We start from the raw sequence: 22,838 nt of genomic DNA, 5'->3' as shown, positions 1-22,838 counted from the left end.
TAAATAAATAAATAAATTTATTTTACAAAATAAAAAATAAAAAGTGTGGCCCTGTTTCCTCATATTCTTTCCCCATGTCCCTGCCTTGGCCTGTCACCCCTGAAACCCACAAGGGAAGCCTTCCTGGTCTCTCCCAGCTTTTGGTGCTTTGCTGGCGATCTTTGGCATTTCTTGGCTTATAGATACATCACTGCAGTCCTCCGTCTTCACGTGGCTGTCTTTTCCTTCTGGCATGTCTGGGCATGTCCAAATGTTCCCTTTTTATAAAGAACATTTTTATAAGGAACATGTTTACAGTCATATTGGATTAGGGCCCACCCGATGACCTCATCTGAACTTGACCATCTGCTAAGACCCAAATGAGGTCACATTCACAGGTCCTGGAGTTTGGACTTCAGTATATCTCTTTGGGGGACAGAATTCCACTCATAACACCCCTCCTTTATTCCACCTTCCATGTGGCAGCCCGAGTGGCAAAGCACAAACCGACTCTGTCCTTTCTCTGCTCCAAGTTCTTCCAAGATAATGGGATATTATCAGCCCTAAAAAGAAATGAAGCACTGCCATGACACGGATGAACCTTGAAAATACTATGCTGAGTGAAGGAAGGCAGACACAAAAGACCTCGTATTGTATAATTCCGTGTATAAGAAACGTCCAGAACAGGCAAATCCACAGAGCCAGAAAGTGGATTGGGTTGCCTGGGGTTTGGGGTTGGGGAGGGGGAATCGGGAGTGACTTTTGGGTGTGATGGAAATGTTCTAGAATTGATTGTGGTGACGGATGCACAACTCTGTGAAGATAAGAAAGTCATTGAACTACACACTTTAAATTGGTGAATTGTATGGTATTTGAATTATATCTCAATAAAACTGCTATCAAACAACTTCCCTGGCTCCCCAGCGCCCTCTGGAGGGATCCCGGCCTCATTGCCCGGCCCCACGTTCTGATGCATCCGCGCGGGACGACCCCACGCTGTTGTGGACACGTAACACAAGAGGCTGCAAAGCCACACACAGGAGACACTGCCATGGACACATATAAGGAGGCCCCCAGTTATAAAGACTCACTTTGCCACACGATCCCACCCAGACACACCCCCAGACCGTACCAGGTGGCCCAGTGGTCTCGCCCACCATCCCAGCCAGACACCAAGGTGGTGTCTGTCAGGGATTCTGTCAGCTGTTGAGTATGTTTATCTCAATTGGGCATTCCAGAATTGGGGAAGTTAACACAGGATGGATTCGGGGATGCCCTGGGACCTGAGTGGAAAAAAAACATTAGTCATCTAATCTCCATGAGCACCCCGTCTGACTGGTTGGCCACATTGAAGTTTGGGGTCTTTGGGAATCAGCATGAGTTCAGAGCCGGTGTCTGGCTGTCCCCGAAAGGTCCGATTATTTCCTTTTTCCCAGTGCGCAGTGACCCTGGTCAAAGGCCGTAAGTCCCTTTGGGGAAGACCCGTGGAAAGATTAACAGTATGAATTTTGGGCAGTGTACTGGGGTCCTTCCTCGAGGGGACCCGGCCTCCCCTCATTCAAGGGGCCTTGGGTCTGTAACCTGGCTCAAGCCTGGGGATTGATGGAGGGCCCGTGACTCTCTGGTTTTAGGATTCAGGTTAGACTTTGGTTCACTAGACCCAGAACTCTTCCGCGTATGCAGACCAAGCCAGAACTTAGTGGAGAGGACCTCTATTTCCTTCCTAGGAGCGCCATGATCAACTCCCAGCGCCATAGTCAACTCCCAGCGCCATAGTCTCTTCTGATTGTTGTTTGCGGGGCTGTCCTTTGTGGTGGCCACGCCCACCGCGGGTGGTGGCCACGCCCACCTGGCCTTCGGCTGCTCAGTGCCGCGTCTTAGCCCCTGCCGCCCCCGGATCGGATGATCCCACTGCACTTGTTTCCCAGTTCAGGGGCGGCCACCGTGAGGTCTGGTCTGCAGAGAAGAGCGGCCGTGGAGACACAACCAGGCTTTGGACATACGCAAGGTGGTCCCCAGTTATAAAGACCCACTGTCTTGTAGTCATGGACACGCACTCACACGGAGACATACAACCTATGAGGCACAGCGTGACAGCCACAGCCCTTCCTCGGTGACATACGTCCCATTCAGTAGTAGGCTCGGCGGCGGACACACTCCTGGAGGTGGCCGCTACACCGATGCCCCTCCCCACAATGGCACGTCGACCCCAGCATCCTAAGTCCATGGCCTCAGCAGTCATGCAATTGTCACACACACGCACATGCACCAACCCCGGTGACCACCTGGCCCTGCCATCCAGCCCCACACGGGCCACCCTGCAGACCCATCAGAGTCCCCGCCTCTCTGCCCCTTCCACTCAGCAACACCAACCCACTGCACAGGCAGCCTCACAACTCCAGGTTCAGCTGGTTCCTCACCCCAGGAAGTGGGGGAGGTATTTTTAGTTACAATTAACCTCCCGCCCAGTTTCTCTCCTCCCCCAAGGCACAGCCAATTGATTTAATTAGAGAGGATTAAATGAGAGGTATTTTCAACCAGGTGGGGGAGGGGGAGAGGAGAGCTTCCCCTCCCCCACCTGCCAGTGTCCCTTTGCCAGCCAGGCCAGGTTGCAGGAATACAAAGCCCTCCCCTTCATGTAGACCTCAGGCCTTGGCCCAGCCCTGCCCCCTCCCCCATAACCCTCCCCCACCCGCCTTTAAAAGTGGGGAGAAGAGGTGTCGTAAGTCCTTCTTGCTGTATATCCCTCATCCATCCCACTTCAGTCCCCGAGAGTTTGGGGAGAGACAAACTGTAATCATAGTCACCAAAACAATTTGTAACTCAGAAAACAATCGGTGATATAGGCCCTTTAGAAATCATAGACTCTTAGAATTCTATTTTTAAAAATGAGGGGTTGTGAGGCAAGTGGTTAGCTCACAGCCTGCCTGGGTTCTAATGGGAACACCCACTCTCCAGCTCTGTGACCCGGGGCGAACGATTTCACTTCTCTGGACCTCAGTTTCCTGATTTGGGAAATGTGGCCAGTGATCATACCTCCTCCTGGGGCTTAGTGGTAAGCATTTACCAGATTGATAGGTATAAACCTCCTGGAACAGAGCCTGGCACAGCACGAACTAGAGAAAGGGTAAATAAATGTGTAAAGGAGGCACCTGTACTCCCATCCCTACCCTGCTCTGCTTTTTATGACACTGTCAGCTTCTCACAGGCTAAATGATGTGCTCATTTATTTGGCCCATCGTGGGTCTTCCCCACTAGGATGTCCGCTCCCCCAGGGCAGGGTCTTGGGTTTGTTCACTCAAGTGCAGGGACGAGCAGAGGGTGCGTGTCCAGGGCATACGCGTGGCCAGGAGGAATGAATGACGAGGTGAAGGCGGCTGAGTCTCAGAACTATGGAATTTCTTCCGTTCTCCACCTGTTTCCCCGGCACCTGCTGGGTATAGGGTGCTTGCTGTCTGAGGCCCCAGGTCACCACAGTGACAGAGAGAGACAAACTCCTGCCTTCTGGAAGTGCTGAGGTTCCAGCCAATAATGAATAGGCAAATAAGTGATGGAAAGAATTCCAGGGAGGGGGTGATGGGGGACAGGGAATGAGGTGAGAGAGAGTGGTGGACAGAGCGGGGTGCTTTGGTTTGGCTGTTCCTGTCTTTGCAGAGGTGACCTCTGAGCCAGGAAGGTGTCCCAGGCAAAGGGAACAGCCAGGACAGACACCCCGAAGGGGGACTGAGCTGGTCATTTTCCACAAACAAGGTCAGCCTGCTGGGGTATGTTACCATGTAGCCCAGTCACTCCTGTTGTCCCCACTGCCTGCCAGCAGAGCCCCCTTGCTGACCTGTGGCTGGCCACAGATACACAAGAGAGCCCTTTGGAAGCCACAAGAACTGCCCAGCTCAGCCTACTACATCAACCTGTAGATTAACGTGCTAAAAATTAATTGGCCTTTTGAACCATGAAGCTTTGGTATGGTTTGTTACACAGCAATAGCTAACCAATACATACAGAGGGCCTGAGGAGAGAGCAGGATAAAAAGCATCAATTATTATTACAATTAATAATATGAGCTTCAAACTGATGAGAATTTGAATCATGGAAGAGACCCACGAACTCAGATTGGTGGCCTTTTGTTTTTAAGACTTTATGCTTAAAAAAAAAGGTAGAAGACAACACAAGAGGGGAGTGGGGGAGGGGGAAAGAGGGTGGGCTGGGAGGATGAAGGGAACCTCTCTAAATGTCGGATCTGGGTGACCCTCCTTCCCTGATGGCCCCAGCCCACCCCCAATCCCTTCTCTGTCCTAGGGGTGGGGGGGTACCCAGCCGCCATCTTCTGAACTCCCAGGCCCAGGATCTCAGCTCAGGTTCCAGGCAGAGGTGAGGGCAGAAGTGGGGCACAGGGCCTGGAGGCCTTGTCTTTGTCCTTGAGAGACCCTCGAGTGGGTGCTCAGGCCCCTCATGTCCCGGCAGGGCCCCAGGGAGGTAGGCATTGAGTTGGGGGGGGGCCATAGGAGGTGGGGTCCTGAAGCCAGAGGGCCAGACGTCGACCAGAAGCAGGTATGAACCTGGCAGTCACAGTCCAGAGGTTGGGGTCTGTGGAAAGGAGAGGAGAGGCCAAGTCAGGAGATGGAGAGGGCGTTTGGACCTACATCAGGCCTTCTGCGCTGTCCCCACCAGCCCCACAGTGAGAGGGACACAGAGAGAGAGACAGAGACAGAGGCAGAGAATCAGAACAGAAATAAAGGGAAAGAGACAGACAGAGATGAAAAAAAGACAAGGAGACAGTCAAGACAAAGAAAGAGATAAAGATAAGGAGGGCTTCCCTGGTGGCGCAGTGGTTAAGAATCCACCTACCAATGCAGGAGACACGGGTTCGAGCCCTAGTCCGGGAAGATCCCACATACGTGGGATCTTCTAAGCCCGTGTGCCACAACTACTGAGCCTGTGCTCTAGAGCCTGTGAGCCACAACTGCTGAGCCCTCATGTCACAACTACTGAAGCCTGCGCACCTAGAGCCTGTGCTCTGCAACGAGAAGCCCATGCACCGCAACGAAGAGTAGCCCCCACTCACTGCAACTAGAGAAAGTCAGCGTGCAGCAACAAAGACCCAACGTAGCCAAAAATAAATAAATTTAAAAAAAAAAGATAAGGCGAGAGGGACAGACAGAGCAGGATACAGAAGAGACATGGAGATAATCAGAGATGGAGATGTGGAAAGAGAAAGAATGAGAGAGACAGAAATAAAGGGAGAGACAAAGAGGAAAAGGCAGGGATTGGGAGAGACAGAAAAGAGTGGGGAGAAAAGGCAGCTTGCTTGGGGAGTAGGATAAGCAGCTCCCTCCATCACTCTTGGTCCCAGAGGTCCCCTGACTCTGGACCAGGGCTCACCTGTCTGCAGTTGGTCAGGGCAGAGCTGAGACCCCCCATGGACCTGCCAGGCACTGAACAAACCTCTGCTCCCAGGCTCAGGCCTCCAGTGCTCTCCAAGCCTAAGCCCTTGCAGGTCTCCACTCTCATATCCCAGCCTTTCTGTGGGCCTTGATTTCATTACTCACCCATTTGACACACCAGCCTCAGCCCAGCCCAGTCCCTTTGTATGTACGTGTGTGTGTAGTGAGGGACTGTCTTATAGCCTTTGCATATACTGTTCCTTCCTCTCCTGTCTCACTCCTCTTATTCTCCTGGTCTCAGCTCCAAAGTGCCCTCCTCCAGGAAGTCCTCCCTGAACACCCCAGCCTAGGCCCGATGCCCCCTCTGGGTTCTTCCAGTTCTTGGGTTCCCTCCTCCCAGCCCTGCCTACTGTAGGTCATTACTGTCTGGGGACAGATCTGTCTCCCCCACTGGACTGTGAGCCTCATGGGCACAGGGCTGGGTTGTCATGGTCACTGCTGTGTCCCCATCACCACCCAGCACAGGGCTGGGCACACAGTTGCTCAGGGAATGTGTATGGAATGAATGAATGGATGCCAAACTGAGGAGTTTGGACCTCATCCAATGGGCACTAGGGAGCCACAGAAGGGTTTTAATCCAAGGAGAGTCAAGATCTGATCTGTGGGGCTTCCCTGGTGGCGCAGTGGTTGAGAGTCCGCCTGCCGATGCAGGGGACACGGGTTCGTGCCCCGGTCCGGGAAGATCCCACATGCCGCAGAATGGCTGGGCCTGTGAGCCATGGCCGCTGCTTTAGAAACTCCAGGCAGCCTCTCAACCCTGGGCGTTTGCACATGCTGTTCCCTCTGCTTTTCTAAGCTGAGTGAACCTGCACAAGTGAACTCTTCTCTCCGAGCCTCAGTTTTCTTATCTGTAAAATGAAAATAATAATAGCTTCTCTCTTTTGGGGTTATTGTAAAGACTGAGAAGATACTCTAGACTGAAGACTTGGGAGAGTAAAAGAATGCACCCTGCTACCTTGCCCCCAACCTTCTGCCCAGTGGTCTCCTATTCATCCTTCAATGCCCTACCCAGAAGCTACTTCTTCTATAAAGTCTTCCCTGATATCTCAGAGATAGCTGATGACAGCTGTGTTTTATTGTTTGAACTGTTGGACTAGATTGCCATTGGTTTCTAATGTCCACTTCCTCATGAGCCCAGAATCTTCTCAAGAGCTGGACCCTACCTGAGGCATGTCAATATATGTTTGGAAATGTATGTAATATGTGGATGGGTGGATGAGTGGGTGGGTAGGTAGGTGCGTGAATGCATGGGTAAGTTGACAAGTGGGTGGACATGTGGGTGGGGGGATCAATGTGGAGGTGGGTGAATGAGTGGGTAGATGCATCTTCTGATGGATGAAGGGTGGTGGATACACACATGGATGGATCCATGGGTAGGCAGGTAGGTAGGTAGGTGGATGAATGCATGAATAGGAGGGTGGATGTGTGGGTGGATGGATCAGTTTGGAGGTGGATGGATGAGTGGATAGGTGGGTGGATAGATGAATGAATGAGTGGATGAATGTATGTTTGGATGGATGAGGGGGTTGGTGGATGATTGATGGATGGATAAATATATGTATGGGTGAATTGATGGATGGATGGATGAATTGGAGAACCCTCAGTTCAGAGACGCAGGCTGACCCTGCTCTGGGTGGGCTCACTGTTGGAGTCTGGAGGGGTTGAGAATAGCACAATCTCCAACCTAGTGCCCCTAGGCCTAGGACACTCACATTTCTCCTGACTCCAGCCTCTATAAATAATGCCACTCTCCTTCTAAGTTCAAACTCATCCCCATTGATCCTGGAAGACAAAAGAGGAGTGTTAGTGGTCTTCACCAGACACCCCCATATGCCCCACTCCCCCTTCCTTCCCCAGGGGACTCCTCTATCAGGACAAACTGAGTCATCCTTTAAGAGGGTGCTGGTCCTTTAAGGAAAAGTGGAGCTTTCCAATGGGTGGTTGAAGCCTGGAAGAAGCAAACTCTGGGAGGAAAGGTGGGGACCAGGAAATCTGCATTTGCATCTTCGACTCCCCTTTTAAGCAAATGAAGCAAGGTATTTTTCAAGAACTTAATCCCAGAAGGTGGGGCACATTGTTTGGAGGAGGGGCCTGGAGTGCTGGGGGTGTGGCTTAGTTAGGGGGCGGGGCTTACCTGGGGGCCTGACAGTCACTTGTGGCTGAGTCTCCGTGTAGGCCCCCATGGGCTGGCCCTCTGGGCTGAAGGCTGCACCCTGCCCTGCTAGGGGAGTTGACGGGTGCAGGCTGAGCCCCAGGATGCCCGGTTCAGGCTTTGATACTCCCACGGGAACACTAGGCCCTCTCTTCCCACCTTCTCCCTGTACCTGTGCGGTTGGATTGATCGATCATTGGTTGCACGATGCGTCTCCGGGCATTAATAAACCTGGGAGGGGGCCATGGAAACGGAGGAGGGTGCAAAGAGGGAGTAGAAGAGAGGCAGAAATGAATACACAGGGACAGAGAGAGAGCAGGCAAGAGAGGACGGATACAGGGGCGGCAAAGCAGAGGCAGGACGAAGAGAGGCTCCGAGGGGCTTTCGGGCCTCCTTCAGCACCGCGGACAGCGCCCGGCCTCCCACCCCGGGCTGGCCCACGGAGCGTCCAGGCCTCCGGTGTCACTCACCAGTTGTTGACTTGTAGGATGGTGAGCCCCGTGTCCTGGGACAGCTGCTTCTTCTGCTCCTCTGAGGGGTACGGGTGCTGTGGCCACCAGCAAGAGTCACCCTGCTTGCCTGGTTGCCCTCTGATCCCCCAGGCCTGGCCTGCCCAGGTCCCAGGGAGTTGGTGAGCCCAGGCTGAGGCAAGGCCGGGACAGCTGGCGGCCTGTCTGAGCTTCTCCGTGTTCCCCGGGGCCCAATGGAGGGAGGCAGAGCCAAGCTTCGGGCAATTACACCGGTGGGTGTCCCCCAACCTCTTCCAGCAATTAGAGGCTAATTGGCCAGCTCTCATCAGGGAGGTGGAGCTGCGGGAGGGGGGAACTGGGGGAACTCCACCTCCCTGGGGAAAGGCGGCAAAGCCCAGCACCAGCCCTCTCTGAGTCCGATAGGTCCTTGTGCATGTCTCTCCCCGTCACAATCTCTATCTTTCTCTGTGTCTGTCTGTCTGTCTCTCCCCCAATGTGACTCAGTCTCCCCCTGTGTCTCTCTTGCTCTGACTCAATGTTCTCCATAACTCCCCATCTCTATCTTTGTTTCGGCCTCTCCCTGTCTGTCCTCCTGTCTCCCTGAGGCAGGGTGGTTTGCTCATTAAGGCCAGACTGCCTGCATTTGAACCCACTTCTGGCTGTGAGACCTCTGGGCCTCAGTCTCCTCATCTGCGAAATGGAGCTAACAACATCGCTGTCCTCATGGGGTATGTTTGGCTGGATGGTGGATGACTGATGGGTGGGTGACTGGATGGGAGGGTCTGGGGTGGGGGAGAGGACTGAATGAGTCCAGAGCCCTTAGTGGCACCTAGCACACAGGTAGTGCTCATGGATGTTTGCTCTTGTCAATCCCCATCTGCTTGAGATTTTCCCTCAATATTTCCCTGCTGCCTCAGTCTCCCGTCTCTGGGTCTCTCTCCGGGCCTCAGTTTCTGTGTAGCCATCCTTCTCCATCTCTCTCTCTGCCCACCCCGCACCAGGGCCCCAGGGCTCTCACCGAGAGGTGCTGGAACAACCAGGCTCTCATGATGTTGGTGGCCACCTTGGGGAAGATCCCTCTCTTCTTGTTCTGCCGGCGCTCGTGGTCCAGCTCTTCGTCCTCTCCCCCAGAACTGGGAGAGGCCACATTTGTGTCTAGTCCATCTCCTGAGCAGGGAGAGGCATGCTGTGCTGTGGACGGGAAAGGTGGGGGACCAGAGGGACCCAGAACTTTCCCCCAAGGCACCACTCCACACCCCAGTCATCCTTGCCCCTCTGGAAGTCCTACCTGCTGTCTAACTTCAATCCTTAGACTGACTCCCACCTTTCCCCTCCACCTCTCAAGCTTCTCACCTTGGTCACTGGAGTTGTCACCACTCTGGGAGGCCAGGCCCCCGCTGGATGGACCCGGGGTCCCCAAATGTACAGACCCGCTGTCTTCATGGTCTCTAATCCATGTAGTATTCTGGAAAATAAGACTTGGAAGTCAGTGCCAAGGCTTGGGGTATAATATACTACAGTGGCTAAGACCACGGGCTCTGGAGCTAGGAGCCCTGAGTGTGAAGACTGTGTCTGCCTCTTTCCTGGCTGTGTGTGACCTTGGGCAAGTCACTTCACCTCTCTGTGCCTCAGTTTCCTCCACTGCAAAAATGGAGGACAACCATCCCCACCCCCCTCACAGAGTGTGGTAAGGATTCAGTGAGTTAATTTACGTAAAGGCACACGGCAGTCACTCAGGAAAGGTGAGCTTGTACAGATCTCTGGCACCTGATCAGAAATCCCGGGAAGCCAGCGCTCTTTCAAAATTCAAAACTTTTCATATCTTTAGGCAGTGCACACGCCACGTATTTCCTGACACCTCCACAGTGTCTGGGGCGTAACCTCGTCATCAAACTCATTAACATTTCTGCAGCAAAATGGATGAATATTTAACTAAGTGGAATAAATAAAGGCTGTAAATAGCCTCTCAGTTCAGGTCAGATTTTGCTGCCAAATAAATCTGCACTAAACTTATGGGGAAAAAAACACCAACTTCTAGTTTTCAGAGATTTGGTGGTCTCCAAATTGCTGATCAGGGAGTCGGGGGTTGTATTTTCTTTATCCAAACTCCTACACACTTTGAGGAACTTGACAATGTGTTGAATTCACCCCCTGCCCCAGCTCTGTGTCCCAGGAGGCCGACCCACCTGTATAGATACATCATTTCTTTGTCATTTGGTTTAAGGTTCTTCAGTTGTTGGGAGGCAGACTGGGTGGAAGTGGGGATGGCAACAGCCGCCTGCTGTTGCTGAGCCCTGGGGTACACCCCTGCCCCTGGTGAATGTCCTAGACCCTGCCCTCTGCTTGGTAATTAGCCCCTCACCCCTGCAAATGGATGCATCATTTGTGTCCTTCCAGGGCTCAGCCTGCGACACGGCACCTTAGAGCAGCTTTCTCTGGGCTCAGAATATCTGTGTGCAATTTAGAGTTTGAGGGCTTTGGGGATGGGTTGTGTGCAAACGACAGAATCATGAGGTCTGAAGGCTTTTGAGCATTGCTGGAATTGTCACCCTGCCCTTCTGGCATTGGATCTGATCGGATGAGCGTCCATGTCAGTGTACCTGAAGCTGTCCTGAGACTGTCATGCAGCATGTGAGTGTGAATGTGCTAATGTCCGTGCCCGACGAGGCAAGGTTGTCCCTGGAGAAGAGGTGTCACGTGGGCAGAGCTAAGACACGCAGCCGTATTTGAGCGTGGTTGTGTCACTCTCTCAACCGGCCAGGTGGCTATACCTGGCAAATGCAAGGCTACGTTTATTTTTCTAAGCTTGTGGCTGTAGTTCTAGGGGTTGGGGTCCTATTTGGGAGACAGTGTGTGGTTATCCTGAGTCCTGCATGAGTGGGCAGGCAGCTCCGTGATTCTTTGGCGGGGGACGATGGCCAGAGGGGTGTGTTGGCAGCTGTGTGAAGATATAGAATATGGCTACGCCTCCGAGGGAGTTGTAACTGATCAGCACATGCACGTGGTGCTACTGAGCGGGTGCATAATACGGGTGTGGGGCAGAGGGTCCCTGAGGCTCATCTGTGACTGCTGTGTGCGCGTGCTCCAGTCTGTGTAGTCGTGGCATGGCCACGTGCCTGTATTTGGGTGTGGGTGTCATGTTGTATAATTGCTGCATTGACAGTGTGACCGCCTTGTGGGTAGGGGCCTCACTGGGATCCGCACAGCTGTTGTGTGATTGTTGCCTGGATGCCTAAGTCTATGAAACTATAGTCTGATTGTATCTGAGACTGAATGAATCTGGGGCCTCGTGGCCATTGAGTGGCAAGGTGTGTGCCCACACCTACACTAGTCCAATTGTTAAGAGGTTAGGGTAGGACTTCCCTGGTGGCGCAGTGGTTAAGAATCTGCCTGCTGATGCAGGGGACACGGGTTCAAGCCCTGGTCTGGGAAGATCCCACATGCCGTGGAGCAACTAAGCCCGTGCGCCACAACTACTGAAGCCCGCGCGCCTAGAGCCCGTGCTCCGCAACAAGAGAAGCCACTGCAGTGAGAAGCCCGGGCACTGCAAGGAAGAGTAGCCCCCGCTCGCCGCAACTAGAGAAAGCCTGCATGCAGCAACGAAGACCCAATGCAGCCAAAAATAAAGAAATAAATTTATAAAAAAGAAAAAGAGGTGAGGGTAGCGTGTGTGTGTGCGTGTGTGCGTGTGTGTGCGTGTGTGTGCGTGTGTGTGCGTGTGCAGGCACTGTGGTTGCTCTGGGTCTAAGCGTGGCTGTAGCTGAGTTTATGTCGTAGGATCTGGGGCCATTTGGCTCCATCTCCAGCTGGGTGGCTGTTACGTTGTTGAGGTGTGTGTACTGCACACACACACACACACACACACACTCTCTAGAACGGCAGTGTCTCAATCAGGCTGTGTGATCTATGATGCTATTATGCCGTTGGGCTGTGAGTGTTTAAGTATGTGGCATATGCTATCACCTTACTGTGAGTGTAATGGGTTTTGTGGCTCTCTGTGAACCTATGTGGGTGTAGCCAAGTCTATGTGTGGCATCTGCAGCTGTTGGGGTGTGTATGCGTCCTGTCATCCAGCTGTATTGCAGTCTGTGTGGCTGTTGCATAGTTGGTGCCTGTCCTGTGGTCAGGCCATGTCTGACTGTGGCTGTCTCAGGCCGTGTGGTGTGTTGTGTGTGCCCTGATACTGGAACCCAGCTCTCTGGGCATGCCTTTGGTTTCAGGGCAATGCGTGTCGCCCCATCCTGGGGCCCACCTGATCTGGGAGGCTCGGGCAGGAGGCCGGGTAGTCGTCGAGATCCTCCCTGCAGCCGCCGTCCCGATCCTCGATGACCAGGTCGATGGGCATCTTTCCCTTGAGGCAGGTGATGTAGCGGTGACAGAAGTTGTCGCACAGGTCGTGGACCTGAGGGGGCACCGGGGTACTGGGGGGGCCACCCGGGGGCCAGGGCTGGGGTGTATAGGGATGGGGGTGGCCTTCTGCTCCAACTCTGGTGGGGAGAGAGCCTGAAGGAGGGGTGGAGGGGGCAAGAAGGGAAGGGATGGGGGGCAAGTGAGGGCGTGAGGGCAAGTGAGGAGCACTCACCTTCTCCAGCTCCAGCAGGTGGAAACGGAGCACTTGAATGGCTTGTATCATCTGAAAACAGAGACACAAGAGGGGAGGGAGAGAGGGAGCGAGGGAGCGAGACAGAGAAGAAGGAAGAGGAGAAGGTGAAAAAAGAGAAGAAGGAGGAGGAGGAGGAGAAGAAGAAGAAGAAGAGGAAGAAGGAGAAGGAGAAGAAGGAGAAGGAGAAGGAGAAGGAGAAGAAGGAGGAGGGGGAGGAGGAGGAGGAGGAGAAGGAGGAGAAGGAGGAGAAGGAGAAGGAGGAGGAGGAGAAGGAGAAGGAGAAGAAGGAGAAGAAGATGAAGGGGAGGAGGAAGAAGAAGAGAGAGAAACAGAAAAAGTGCATTGGATGACAAACAGAAAAAAGAGTGCAAAGAGAGACAAAGACAAAACGACAGGGGCAGAGAGAAATAGAGAACAGAGATGGAGACCCAGAATTAAGGAACAAGGGAGTGTGAGATTGAGATCAGAGACAAAGAAAGAGAAGCAAGAGGTGCAAGAGACAGAAGAGGACCCATCACAAGAAGAGTGAGCTAAGGTATGCTCTAATAATAGCACCACATCCTTTGCCTGCTTGCCCTTGGATCCATTTCCCACCCTTCACCTGAAAACTACATTTCCCAGAGTCCTTTGCCAAAGGGTTCAGCCAATAGGAAGCTCTGGTGGGAGCTGGAACGCAAAAGGAAGGGACAAGTCGGGGTATTTCTCCCTCTCTCTCCCTCTCCTCCTTCTCTTCCCTTTCTCCCTCTTCTCTCTCCTCTCCTCTCTCCTTTACAGCTAACTGCTTTTATTCATTTTGATGTGAGCCCTGTTCTGACTGATAGAACAGCAAACACTTAATGAGTCCCCATTCAGTGCCAGGCATTGTGCTACAGGCTTGACTCTCCTTAACTCATTATACACTCGCAACAGCCCTACAAGATAGAAATTATTACTAGCTACACTTTACAGATGAGGAAAACGGGGCCCAGGGAGCTGGAACTACTTGCCCTGGTTCTTAGAACTAGTAAGTATAGAGCTGGGATTCGAACTCAGGCCATCGAGTCCCTGTTCTCAAACTCTAGGCTACACTGCATTGCAAATGGGCAACAATTATCACTATTTGAGGACGTGGGCCAGGCGGTCTCCTCTTTGCTCCCACAACCAATCCCAGGGCTATGGAAAGTGGAACAGGAGACCCCCTTGGAGGAGAAGGAGTTGGGGAGGGCCCAGGTCTCACCAGATTGTCCAGCTCCGGGTTGGAGGAGAAGAGAGGCCTCTCGGAGCGGACCTGGGAGAAAGAGAGAGGCCAGGGAGGGCACATCCTGTCTCCTGCCCACCCCACTTCACTGGTTCTCCTGGCGCACAGCGGATGGTGGGTGCCCACCTGCTTGGCAAAGGCTGCGATGTCCTCATTGAAGGAATCGGAGGAGCATACGTCACTGCCTGGGGGTGTGCCCAGCCCAGTCCCAGCCCCATCACGGGGAGAACACGTGGCCAATTCACATTTCTCAAAGACCAGGGCCAGCAGCGGGAAGAGCGGGTGTCTGGGGAAAGCAGGGGGTGAGAGTTCACGAGGGGAGGGCAGGGGGGCTGGGAAGTATGGCGCAACCGGGAGGTGGAGAGGAGACCCAGAGGGAAGAGGTGGAGAGATAGAGACAGAGTGAGACAGAGTCAGAGAAGAGAAACATATCCAGAGAGACAAAGAAACAGGGCGGGGGGCACATCCCGAGACCCCATGGAGCCCTCAGCCTTGTCCCCACTCACCCGTAGATCTCATCCTTCTCCCTCCTCAGGCCATCACTATCCAAGCCCAGGGGCGGGGGCTGGGGAGGCCGGTGGAGGCCGTAGGGCCCGGGGGCTGTCGGTGCCGAGGGCACTGCCTCCGAGAAGCCAGCCAGGGCTGCAGTGCTGTCCACGATGCCGGGGTAGTGGGGCAGCTCATCGTACTGGGTGGGGGGAGGTGAGAGGGGAAGAGCCCCAGGGACGTGTCAGCACCAACAAGAAATCTCCCTACCCTCGCACCCAGGAAATGCCCCCTCCTTGCCCCAGTCACCTGCCCTACTGTCCCCAAGTGTCCCAGCCTTGCTCCCTTAGGCCCCCGATGTCCCATGGGGCTGTCTGGGTGGGACTGAAGGCCCTCTCCTCAAGCCTTCCTTTGGACCCGTGGACTGTGAAAAATGTCTCGTCAGAGATTCCCAGTGTGTGGGCAGGAGGGTCCAGGGGAGAGAGACTGACCCAGGTCTTGGATCTGAGGGTCAGGGTTGGGGGGGGTCAGGGATTGGCTGGCTGGTAACTGCTAGCTTCTCACAGAGAGTTAGGGGAGAGAGATTCAGAGAGAGGGAGAGAGATGTGAGAGAAGAGAGAGACTGGGAGGGAGATGCAAGAGAAAGACAGAGGGAAGGAGAGATTAGAGGGAGAGAGAGAAATGGTGAGAGAGACAAAAAAGATGGAGAAAGAGACAAGAGATAAAGAGAGATGTAGAGTCAGAGGGAAGAGCAGAGAGGGAGAGAGACACACACAGGGAGAAGATACAGGAGAAACAGGCAAAGGGAGACAGGAGACAGGGGGCAGAGAGAGAGAGAGAGAGAAAGAGAGAGAGAGAGAGAGAGGGAGGCAGAGACAGAGACAGAGAAGGGGAGAGAGAGGAGGGGAGAGAAATCGATTCTCACTCCTGGGCACTGCCCATCAAAGCAGTTCATTGTTTGTACACAAATGTACACATACAGCCTCCCCCGCTTCAATTTCATTTCACAGATGAATATGCACGTCTGAGTGCATCTTAACTTGTCACACTCCACTCCCCATGTGGACCCACCACACACGCGCGCACACACACACAGCCAAAAGCCAGGCGCAGGAATGAATGAGTGGGTGAATGAATCAATGCGCGAGACATTTAGCACAGTGCCTGGCGCACAGTCAATAAACACTTGTTGAACCAAAGTATAACCCGGCTCAACCACACCAACGCACTTGTGCCAACAGCCCCAAAGAGAAATCACGCGTGAGATTTCTGTGTCCTGTCATCACAGAAGCACACGCACCGGTGAAGCCAGGGGACCTTTAAGTCACCCACGTCCAATCCTTTCCTCGGAGATGAAGAAACTGAGGTTCAAAGAGGCAAAGGGACTGGAGAGGGGGAGGTACCAGTGTTCCTGCCATAGCGGGTGTGTGCACGGAGGGCTCTGAGTGTGTGTGTGTGTGTCTTTCCTTTTCTCCTAACTTCTCCTGAGCACTGAAGTTAAATCCAACTGCCCCCCCCACTGTTCATCGCACATCTCAGGATGTCCTCGAAGCCTGCGGTATTCCTGCCCCCCTCCACCCCCAAAGGTGCCTGCTCACCTCTTCGCCTGTCTCTCCAACCCCAGGACAGCGGAAGAGAATCCCTTGGCCCTGCCTGGTGAGACCCACCTCTCCCAGCACTGTCCCCACGCCTAACCCTCTGGAGGACATGGAACAAAAGTAGACCAGGGAGAAGAATAGGGGAGGGACGAAAAAGAAGGGGGGGGTAGGATAAAGGGCCTGAGATGGAGGGGAGACCAGGGGCAGAGAGAGGGGAGACCCGGGGTTAGGAAGAGGGGAGATTCAGGGGCAGCGAGAGGGGAGGCAGAGAAAGAGATGGTGGAGAGAGCGGGATGGGCTGATGGGGGCCAGAGCTCCCCAGGGAGGAGATGGAAGGATGGGGGATGCGACCACCGGCCGGGGCACAGGATCGTCCGCCCTCAGACCTACCCTCCGGGCCATGGGCTGATGCCGGCGGCAGCTCCCGGGTCCCTCCAGGGCCTGGCCGGCGGGGAGGGCGCAGCCAGGGGCAGCGGCCCCAGATGGCCCGAGGGGCCGACGCCAGGGGGTGGGGCAGGAGGCTGGGTGCCCGGCCCCCCCACCCCCACCGCCGTCAGCGGCAGGCGCCGGGCCGTACGGAGGCTCCGAGCATGGACCCCCAGCCTCCTGCCCCCGCGGGGGTCACAGCTAGGGGCTCCTGCCAGCGAGGGCAGGGGCGAGAAGGCGGGGGAGGGCCGCCCGAGGCCCCCTCCCCGGGGCCCCCAGTCCCTCCCCCGGGTCCTGGGAGGATGGAACCAGCCCGAGATCCACAGACCGAGAGGCGGGGGAGAGGGGGGCGCGAGGGGGCCCGGCCCGGGGGGCGGGCGGCGGCTCCCAGCGCGGTGCGGGGTCCCGGCGTTGGCGGGCCGGAGGGATGCTGGCGGCTCCGACTCTCCCTCTCTCCCCCTCTCCCCCTCTCCCCGTCTCTCCCTCTCTCTGTGGTCACATCCGGAAGTTCCACAGCGGAGATGCTTAACCCACTGTCCGCCGGCGGCTCGGCCGCTGGAGGGGCGGGGCGGGGCGGGGCGGGGCGGGAGCGCCCGGAGCCCCTCCCCTCCCGTCGCCCTCCCCACTCCCGGGGGCTGCGGCCGCTCTCGGGGGCGGTTTTTTGTATGGGAGTCTCGCAGCGTCTGGTCTGCCTCGGTCCCCACCCCTCCTGCCTTCCTCTCTCCACGTCGCGCGCTCGGGTCTTCTCCGCCTGTCCCCCTCCCGGCCGCCCCAGGTCCCTGTCTCTCTCTCTCTCTCTCCCCCCTTTCCTCCTCCTTTCCACCCGACCCCGTCTCTCTCTCTCTCCATCTCCCTGCTTCCCTTTTTTCGCTAGGTCTTCGAGTCTCTCTCTCTCCATTTCTTTCTCTCTTTTTCTCTCTGTGTCTGTGTCTGTGTCTCTCTCCCATCCTCTGCTCCCCACAGCTCTGCCCCGCTCCTGGCCGCCCACGCTCCCACTCAGGCTCTCTGATCAGTGCCTCTCCCCCTCCTCCTTCCCCTGTTCTCTCTCTCTCTCTCTCTCTGACTGGGAGACAGCTCAGAGGAGAACCAGAGGCTGGAAGTAACCAAACCCTATGATGTACTTTCTCTTCCTTCTCCAGCCCCGCCCCCCCCAACTTCCCACCCTGGGAGACAGGGACACTTGTGCGCTTGCCTGAAGCCATCTGTGTGTGTGTGTGTGTGTGTGTGTGTGTGTGTGTGTGTGTGTGTCCCCAGCTGTGTCTGTCTGTGTGTCTGGTTGTTGGATCATGCCTGGTGTGGGTGTGTTGTTTCTGTTTCTGAATATAGTGGGTGTGTAAGTGGTGTGTGTGCGCACGCATGCGCGCACATGCCTGGAAATACCACTCTGCCCCTCTGCCAATGTTTCACCTTTGCCTTTTGGAAGTTTCTTAGCCTGAAACCCCCTCAACAGCTCTCAGGGAGTTTGTGATGGCATCTCCAAAATTGAGGGTAAACGATGTGCCTGGTTACACATCTGCTGGAGAGCAGGTTCACAGCTTTGACCTGATTCCCGGAGGAGCCTGGGACCCAGGCAGCCTTTGAAACTGGTGTTCTAATGAAAGAAAGATTTCCGCAACAAAAGTGTATTGAGTGCCTACTGCGTGTTGGGTAACGTTCTGGAGATGTAGCAGGGAACAAAAGACAACCGTTCCTGGTCTCCTGGTGCGCACATGCTACTGGGGATGGTGTGGGGGAGAGAGATTTGTCCGGTAAATAAATGTGTAAGTGTAAAATCATGCCTGGAGGTGATAAGTGCTCTGAGACGAAGCAGAATAAGGACAGGGGGATGACAAAAGCTGGACAGGGCAAGTTCTCAGAGGAGGTGACATCTGAGCAGAGACCAGAAGGAGGGGAGGGAGGGAGCCACATGGATGTCTGGGGAAGATCATTCCAGGCAGAGGAGTGGCAGGTGCAAAGGCCCTGGGGCAGGAATGTTTTGGAGGCCAGCAAGGGCAGGAGAGGGCATGGGGCTGGGGGGAGGGAGGTTGATACCCCTGGGATTCCTCCTCTCACTGGTTTTTCTACAGTAGTGTCTTTAGCCTCTGGTGGCTGCAGATTCCCAAGGGGATGTATAAGTGGGTATCAAGAGGCCTGTGAACTCCATCAGGTTGCCTGGCAAATTATGGTCTTGGTGCTTATGTGTTTTCTTTAGGGAGATGGCCCAGAGTTTTCATCCTATGATCAAAAAGGATACTTGACCCCCCAAAAGTTACAAACCATCACCCCAGAGTAAGAGCTCCAGAGAGAAATGAGACAGAGATCCAGAGAGAAAGGGACAGAAATTGGAGGAGGGGACAAAGACCGAGAGAGAGAGAGAGAGAGAGAGAGAGAGAGAGAGAGAGAGAGAGAGAGAGAGAGAGAGAGAGGGGGGGGGGGGGGGGGGGAAGAGAGAGAGAGAGAAGAGAGAGAAGAGAGAGAGAGAGAGAGAGAGAGAGAGAGAGCTGCAAGCCGTACACCCATCCCTGCTGGGCTCTCTAAGGTTATGTTTATGACCCTCATAAACAGCTCCACCTCACCCCACCCTGCTGCTCTTACCTCCTCCCAGCTTGTGGACCTTAAGCCAAACCACCCAGGCCAGGCAAGCGGGTGAGAGAGCTGCAGCTACAGCATGACGGACTGAGGTTAGGACAGCAGCGGCACTTCCCAGAGGGAGAGGGCAAGCTGGAGGGCTCTGGCTGAGGGCGAGGATGATGGCCCTGGTCCCCCTCAGGCCTGGGGAAGGCCGTTCCTCGTCCACCCAGGATTCAGCGTCACCTCCAGCCCACACCCCCATCTCTGTCTCTCCCTGGATCGCTTTCTCGCCGGTCCTCACTCTCTCTGTCTCATCCAGGATCTCCATCCCTGTCTTTCTCTGTGTCCCTGACTCTTGTCCTCTGACCCCCCCTCGGCACACCACCAACCTTCCTTCCTGGCTATGCCTGGGTCTCCTCCAGGAATCTGGGGTCCAGACCCACCTCAGACCAATTCTTCCTTCCCTAAGCCTCAATCTCCCCATCAGCTGGATGAGACTTGGGCTTGAGGAGTGAGGAGTGATGGCGAAATGGTTAAACTGGTAGATGCCAGGACTCTGGGCACCTTGTCTGAGTCCGGTGTCCTCAAGCCAAAGGGTGCTCCCCCTGAAACTTTCCCACGCACTGTCCCGCGGGTGACGCTGGCCCTTTAAGGCAGGCGGAGGGGCAGGGGAGAGCCTTTAATCACTGCGCCACACACCCCGCCCCCCAGATAGGGGTTTTGGGGTTTTGGAGCAGAAAATTTATTTAAATAACTTTTTAATTAAAGATGCAAAGCTTTTCTGGGTGCACCCCCTCCGCTCCCAGCCGAGGCTTAGGGTGCGGGAGCCAGGGGTCTGGGCCCCCAGCCTCTCTTTGGGTCTTGGGGGATGTGTGTTGAGGTCCCCTGGCCCAAGCTGATTCTGAAAACAAGGAGGGTGGCCTGATCTGATGGGGGGGGCAGGGGGCGGTAAGTGGATGGAGGGGAGGAACCAGCTGTGTCTTAACTGGGTGGCGGCCTTGGTGAAGCCAATGGGGCAGGGCGGCTGGGGAAAGGCAGAAACAGTGGCGCAAAGAGGGAAAGAAGGAAAGGGGGTCAGACTGAGGCCCAGAGCGAGCCGGACAGAGGAGGGGGTCGGGGGGAGAGGGAGGGAGAGACAGAGGCAGAGAAGACAGGAGACAGAGACCAGAGTTACTCCTTGCATCACTCAGCCCCCAAACAAGGAGGAGGGGCTTGAACTCTTGGGCATAAATCTTTTTAATTAAAGAGAAGAGCAAGGGGAAAGCAGGAGTGTCTGTGAGAGAACCTGCTGGGGAAGGCAAGATACTGGAGGGAGGAGGCAGGAAGCTGGTTTTCTCACTCCTGCTGCCTCCATTCTGTCTGACACACACACAGACACACCCTGGCCCGTCTCTCTCAGACCTCAGGCCTCCTCTGCAGAGCTGGTTTCCCCCAGCGTGGCCACCAACCTCTCAGTGGCTGGGCGGGACCCTGTTGCTCTCTTCGGTCCCCCCACAGGGGCTGTGCCCACCAGGGAGCGGCGACCCCCAGGGAACCCCAGGGGTCCCCAGGGTCTGCGCTCCGAGGCTGTGGGAGCCGAGGGAGCGAGCGAGGACCAGCTCAGGGCCCCCCATCTTCCCTCGTGGGCCTGCGAGCTCTCCACCTCAGTTTCCTCTCTTTCTCATCAGCTGTGTTCGCCTCGCCCTCCTCCCCCACTCCTAGTCTCTCTCCAAGGGTCTGTATCTCAGGGGTGGGGAAAGTGGATCCTACACGAGGGGGCCTCTGTGTCTCTGTTTCGGTCTTGGGTGTCTGTCTTTCCAGCTGTTTGCCTCATGTGTCTCTCCCTCTATATTTTTGTCTCTCTATCTCTGTGTCTCTCTTTCCCTGGGCGATCTCTCTGTGTCTCTGTCTCCATCTCTCTCTCTCTCTCACTCCCAGTCTCTCCCCTTCTCTTTGTCTCAGACCTCCCTCCCTCCCCCACCTCCAGTCCGTCCCTGGGGACCTGTGTCTCTGGGCCTTTGTCTCTCCACCTCTCTGCACCCCCATCCCCGTCCAAGCCCTCCTCCACCCGGCTGCCCAGGCCTTTCATAGATGCATCGCACCGAATCCCCAGTTCCTTCCCCTGTGCCTGGCCCGGCCCCAGGAGAAGGAAGCATTTATGCTGGTGGGCCCCCTCTCCTCCGCTCCCGGGCGCGGCTCTCCGCCTGCCGCCCAGGCCCATCCAGCACCAGAGCTGGTGACTCCGGAGGCTCATTTGTCACCCGCTGCCTGCCGCCCCACCAGGCAATCGTACCATTAGCCATGGCTGGCCAGAGGCCACCGGGAGGACCGGGCCTGACGCGGGCGGAGGAGGGGCACAGGGCCGCACTCCCCACCCACTTCCCGTCTCTCCGGCCTCTCTCTCCTTTTTCTCCGCATCTGCCTCCCTGTCTCCTTTCTGGGTCTCCCCTCTTCACTCCTCCTGCTGCCTATCCCCTCACCCCCACCCCCATTCCTCTTTCACTGTGTCCCTCCTTGTCTTGGGTGTGTGTGTGTCTGTCCATCCATCCGTCTGTCTCATGTGTCTCTCCCTCCATCTTTTTCTCTCTCTCTGCCTCCATCTCTCTCTCTCTCTGTCTCTCCCCCCTCCCCCTCCCCATCTCTCTCTATCTCTGGGGACCTCTTTCTCTCCTGTCTGTCTCTGTTGCCCTCCCCCCACCCGATGTTTTGTTCTGGACGCCCTCCCTCCCCCGCTCCCTCCTCTCCTGACCCCAGCTGCCCCTTTTCAATCCATCATCCTAGACGTTTCCTTCCCTTCCCACCCAGGGGGAGAAAATTGCTGGGAGAGGGCAGAGGGAGGAGGACGGGTGCCCTGGGAGGCCCGTCCCTTCTCCCCCCACCGCCAGCCCTGAGTGCCTGGAAGTCCTCCCTAGAGTCTGACTTCAGTCCTCAGGGAGACAGCAGGATGCAGACGAGGTGCCAGGAGCAAGCCCTCCCTGTTCCCTGGAGGGACAGAAGCTCTGTGCTCCCAGGGGCGAGGCGGGGAGAAGGGGGCTGGGGGGCCTGGGGCAAGCGGAGGGGGAGACCTGGGCACCCTTGTGCCTCCCCTCGTTCCTTGGTGCCCACAGATTTTCCCACGGGAACAGGGATGCCCCATTCACACCCCTCTGACCCAATAGCAGTCCCCACACCACCACCTGGGACGCCCCCCACTGAATGAAGCGGCCTTCCCCCTCAGCAGCCGCCGGGGGTTGGTAAATAAACGCCCCAATTTCTTCACCCCGGGTTGGGCCCCCAAAGAGGGTTCTACAGAGTCCCCAGCGGACCTCATCGTCTACAGGGGGTGACCTGTGTGTCAACACACCCCTTAATGGTTTCCTTCCCTGTCTCCCCTCCAGTGTTTCCTGGAATCGCCTTCCAAACAAGCCACTTGCTTTGGGCTGACTTCTCTGGAGCCCAGCCTGAGACGGCGGCCAGCCAGGGACGTGGAGGATGGGCAGAAAGGGGGGCAAGGCGAGAAGAGACGCCCCCCCGCCCCGTGATGGTTAATTGTATATGTCCACTTGGCTAGGCTATGGTACCCAGTTGTTTGGTCAAACACCAGCCTAGATGTTGCTGTGAAGGTATTTTGCAGATGAGATTCACACTGAAATCAGTTGACTTTGAGTAAAGCAGGTTATCCTCCATAATATGGGTGGGCCTCACCCAATCAGTTGAAGGTCTTAAAAGGAAAAGACTGAGGTTCTTTGAGAAAGGGAATTCTGCTTCCAGACTGCCTTCAGATTTTTTTTTTTTTGCGGTACGCGGGCCTCTCACTGCTGTGGCCTCTCCCGTTGCGGAGCACAGGCTCTGGATGCGCAGGCTCAGCAGCTATGGCTCACCGGCCCAGCCGCTCCGCGGCATGTGGGATCTTCCCAGACCGGGGCACGAACCCGTGT

The 22,838-nt window shown here is 55.6% G+C and overlaps 1 protein-coding gene across 8 annotated transcripts; it reads right to left on the bottom strand.

Moving 5' to 3' along the window:
• Positions 1–16,849, bottom strand: MEIS3 (Meis homeobox 3). 8 transcript variants are annotated; one of them, XM_060130045.1, is made up of 13 exons: positions 15,967–16,346; positions 14,389–14,570; positions 14,009–14,168; positions 13,862–13,912; positions 12,625–12,675; positions 12,295–12,444; positions 9,396–9,507; positions 9,061–9,233; positions 8,043–8,119; positions 7,745–7,803; positions 7,555–7,641; positions 7,133–7,202; positions 1–257 (listed from the first exon to the last, which is right to left on the bottom strand). In XM_060130045.1, the coding sequence occupies exons 1-12, from the start codon at positions 16,075–16,077 to the stop codon at positions 7,153–7,155; spliced, it is 1,263 nt and encodes a 420-aa protein (XP_059986028.1). In that variant the 5' UTR covers positions 16,078–16,346; the 3' UTR covers positions 1–257; positions 7,133–7,152. The 8 variants fall into 8 exon arrangements, with proteins under 8 accessions (XP_059986028.1, XP_059986032.1, XP_059986034.1 ...); XM_060130049.1 differs by lacking the exons at positions 1–257; positions 15,967–16,346 and adding exons at positions 4,090–4,563; positions 16,357–16,849; XM_060130051.1 differs by lacking the exons at positions 1–257; positions 15,967–16,346 and adding exons at positions 4,090–4,563; positions 16,357–16,792 and having other exon boundaries at positions 9,061–9,209; positions 12,295–12,393.
• Between the last annotated feature and the right edge of the window lie 5,989 nt (positions 16,850–22,838).

The sequence above is a fragment of the Lagenorhynchus albirostris genome, chromosome 19 (assembly GCF_949774975.1).
Source record: "Lagenorhynchus albirostris chromosome 19, mLagAlb1.1, whole genome shotgun sequence".
Lineage (NCBI taxonomy): Eukaryota > Metazoa > Chordata > Mammalia > Artiodactyla > Delphinidae > Lagenorhynchus > Lagenorhynchus albirostris.
Note: the sequence above shows the minus strand (reverse complement) of the source record. Positions and strands in the feature narration are given on the sequence as shown.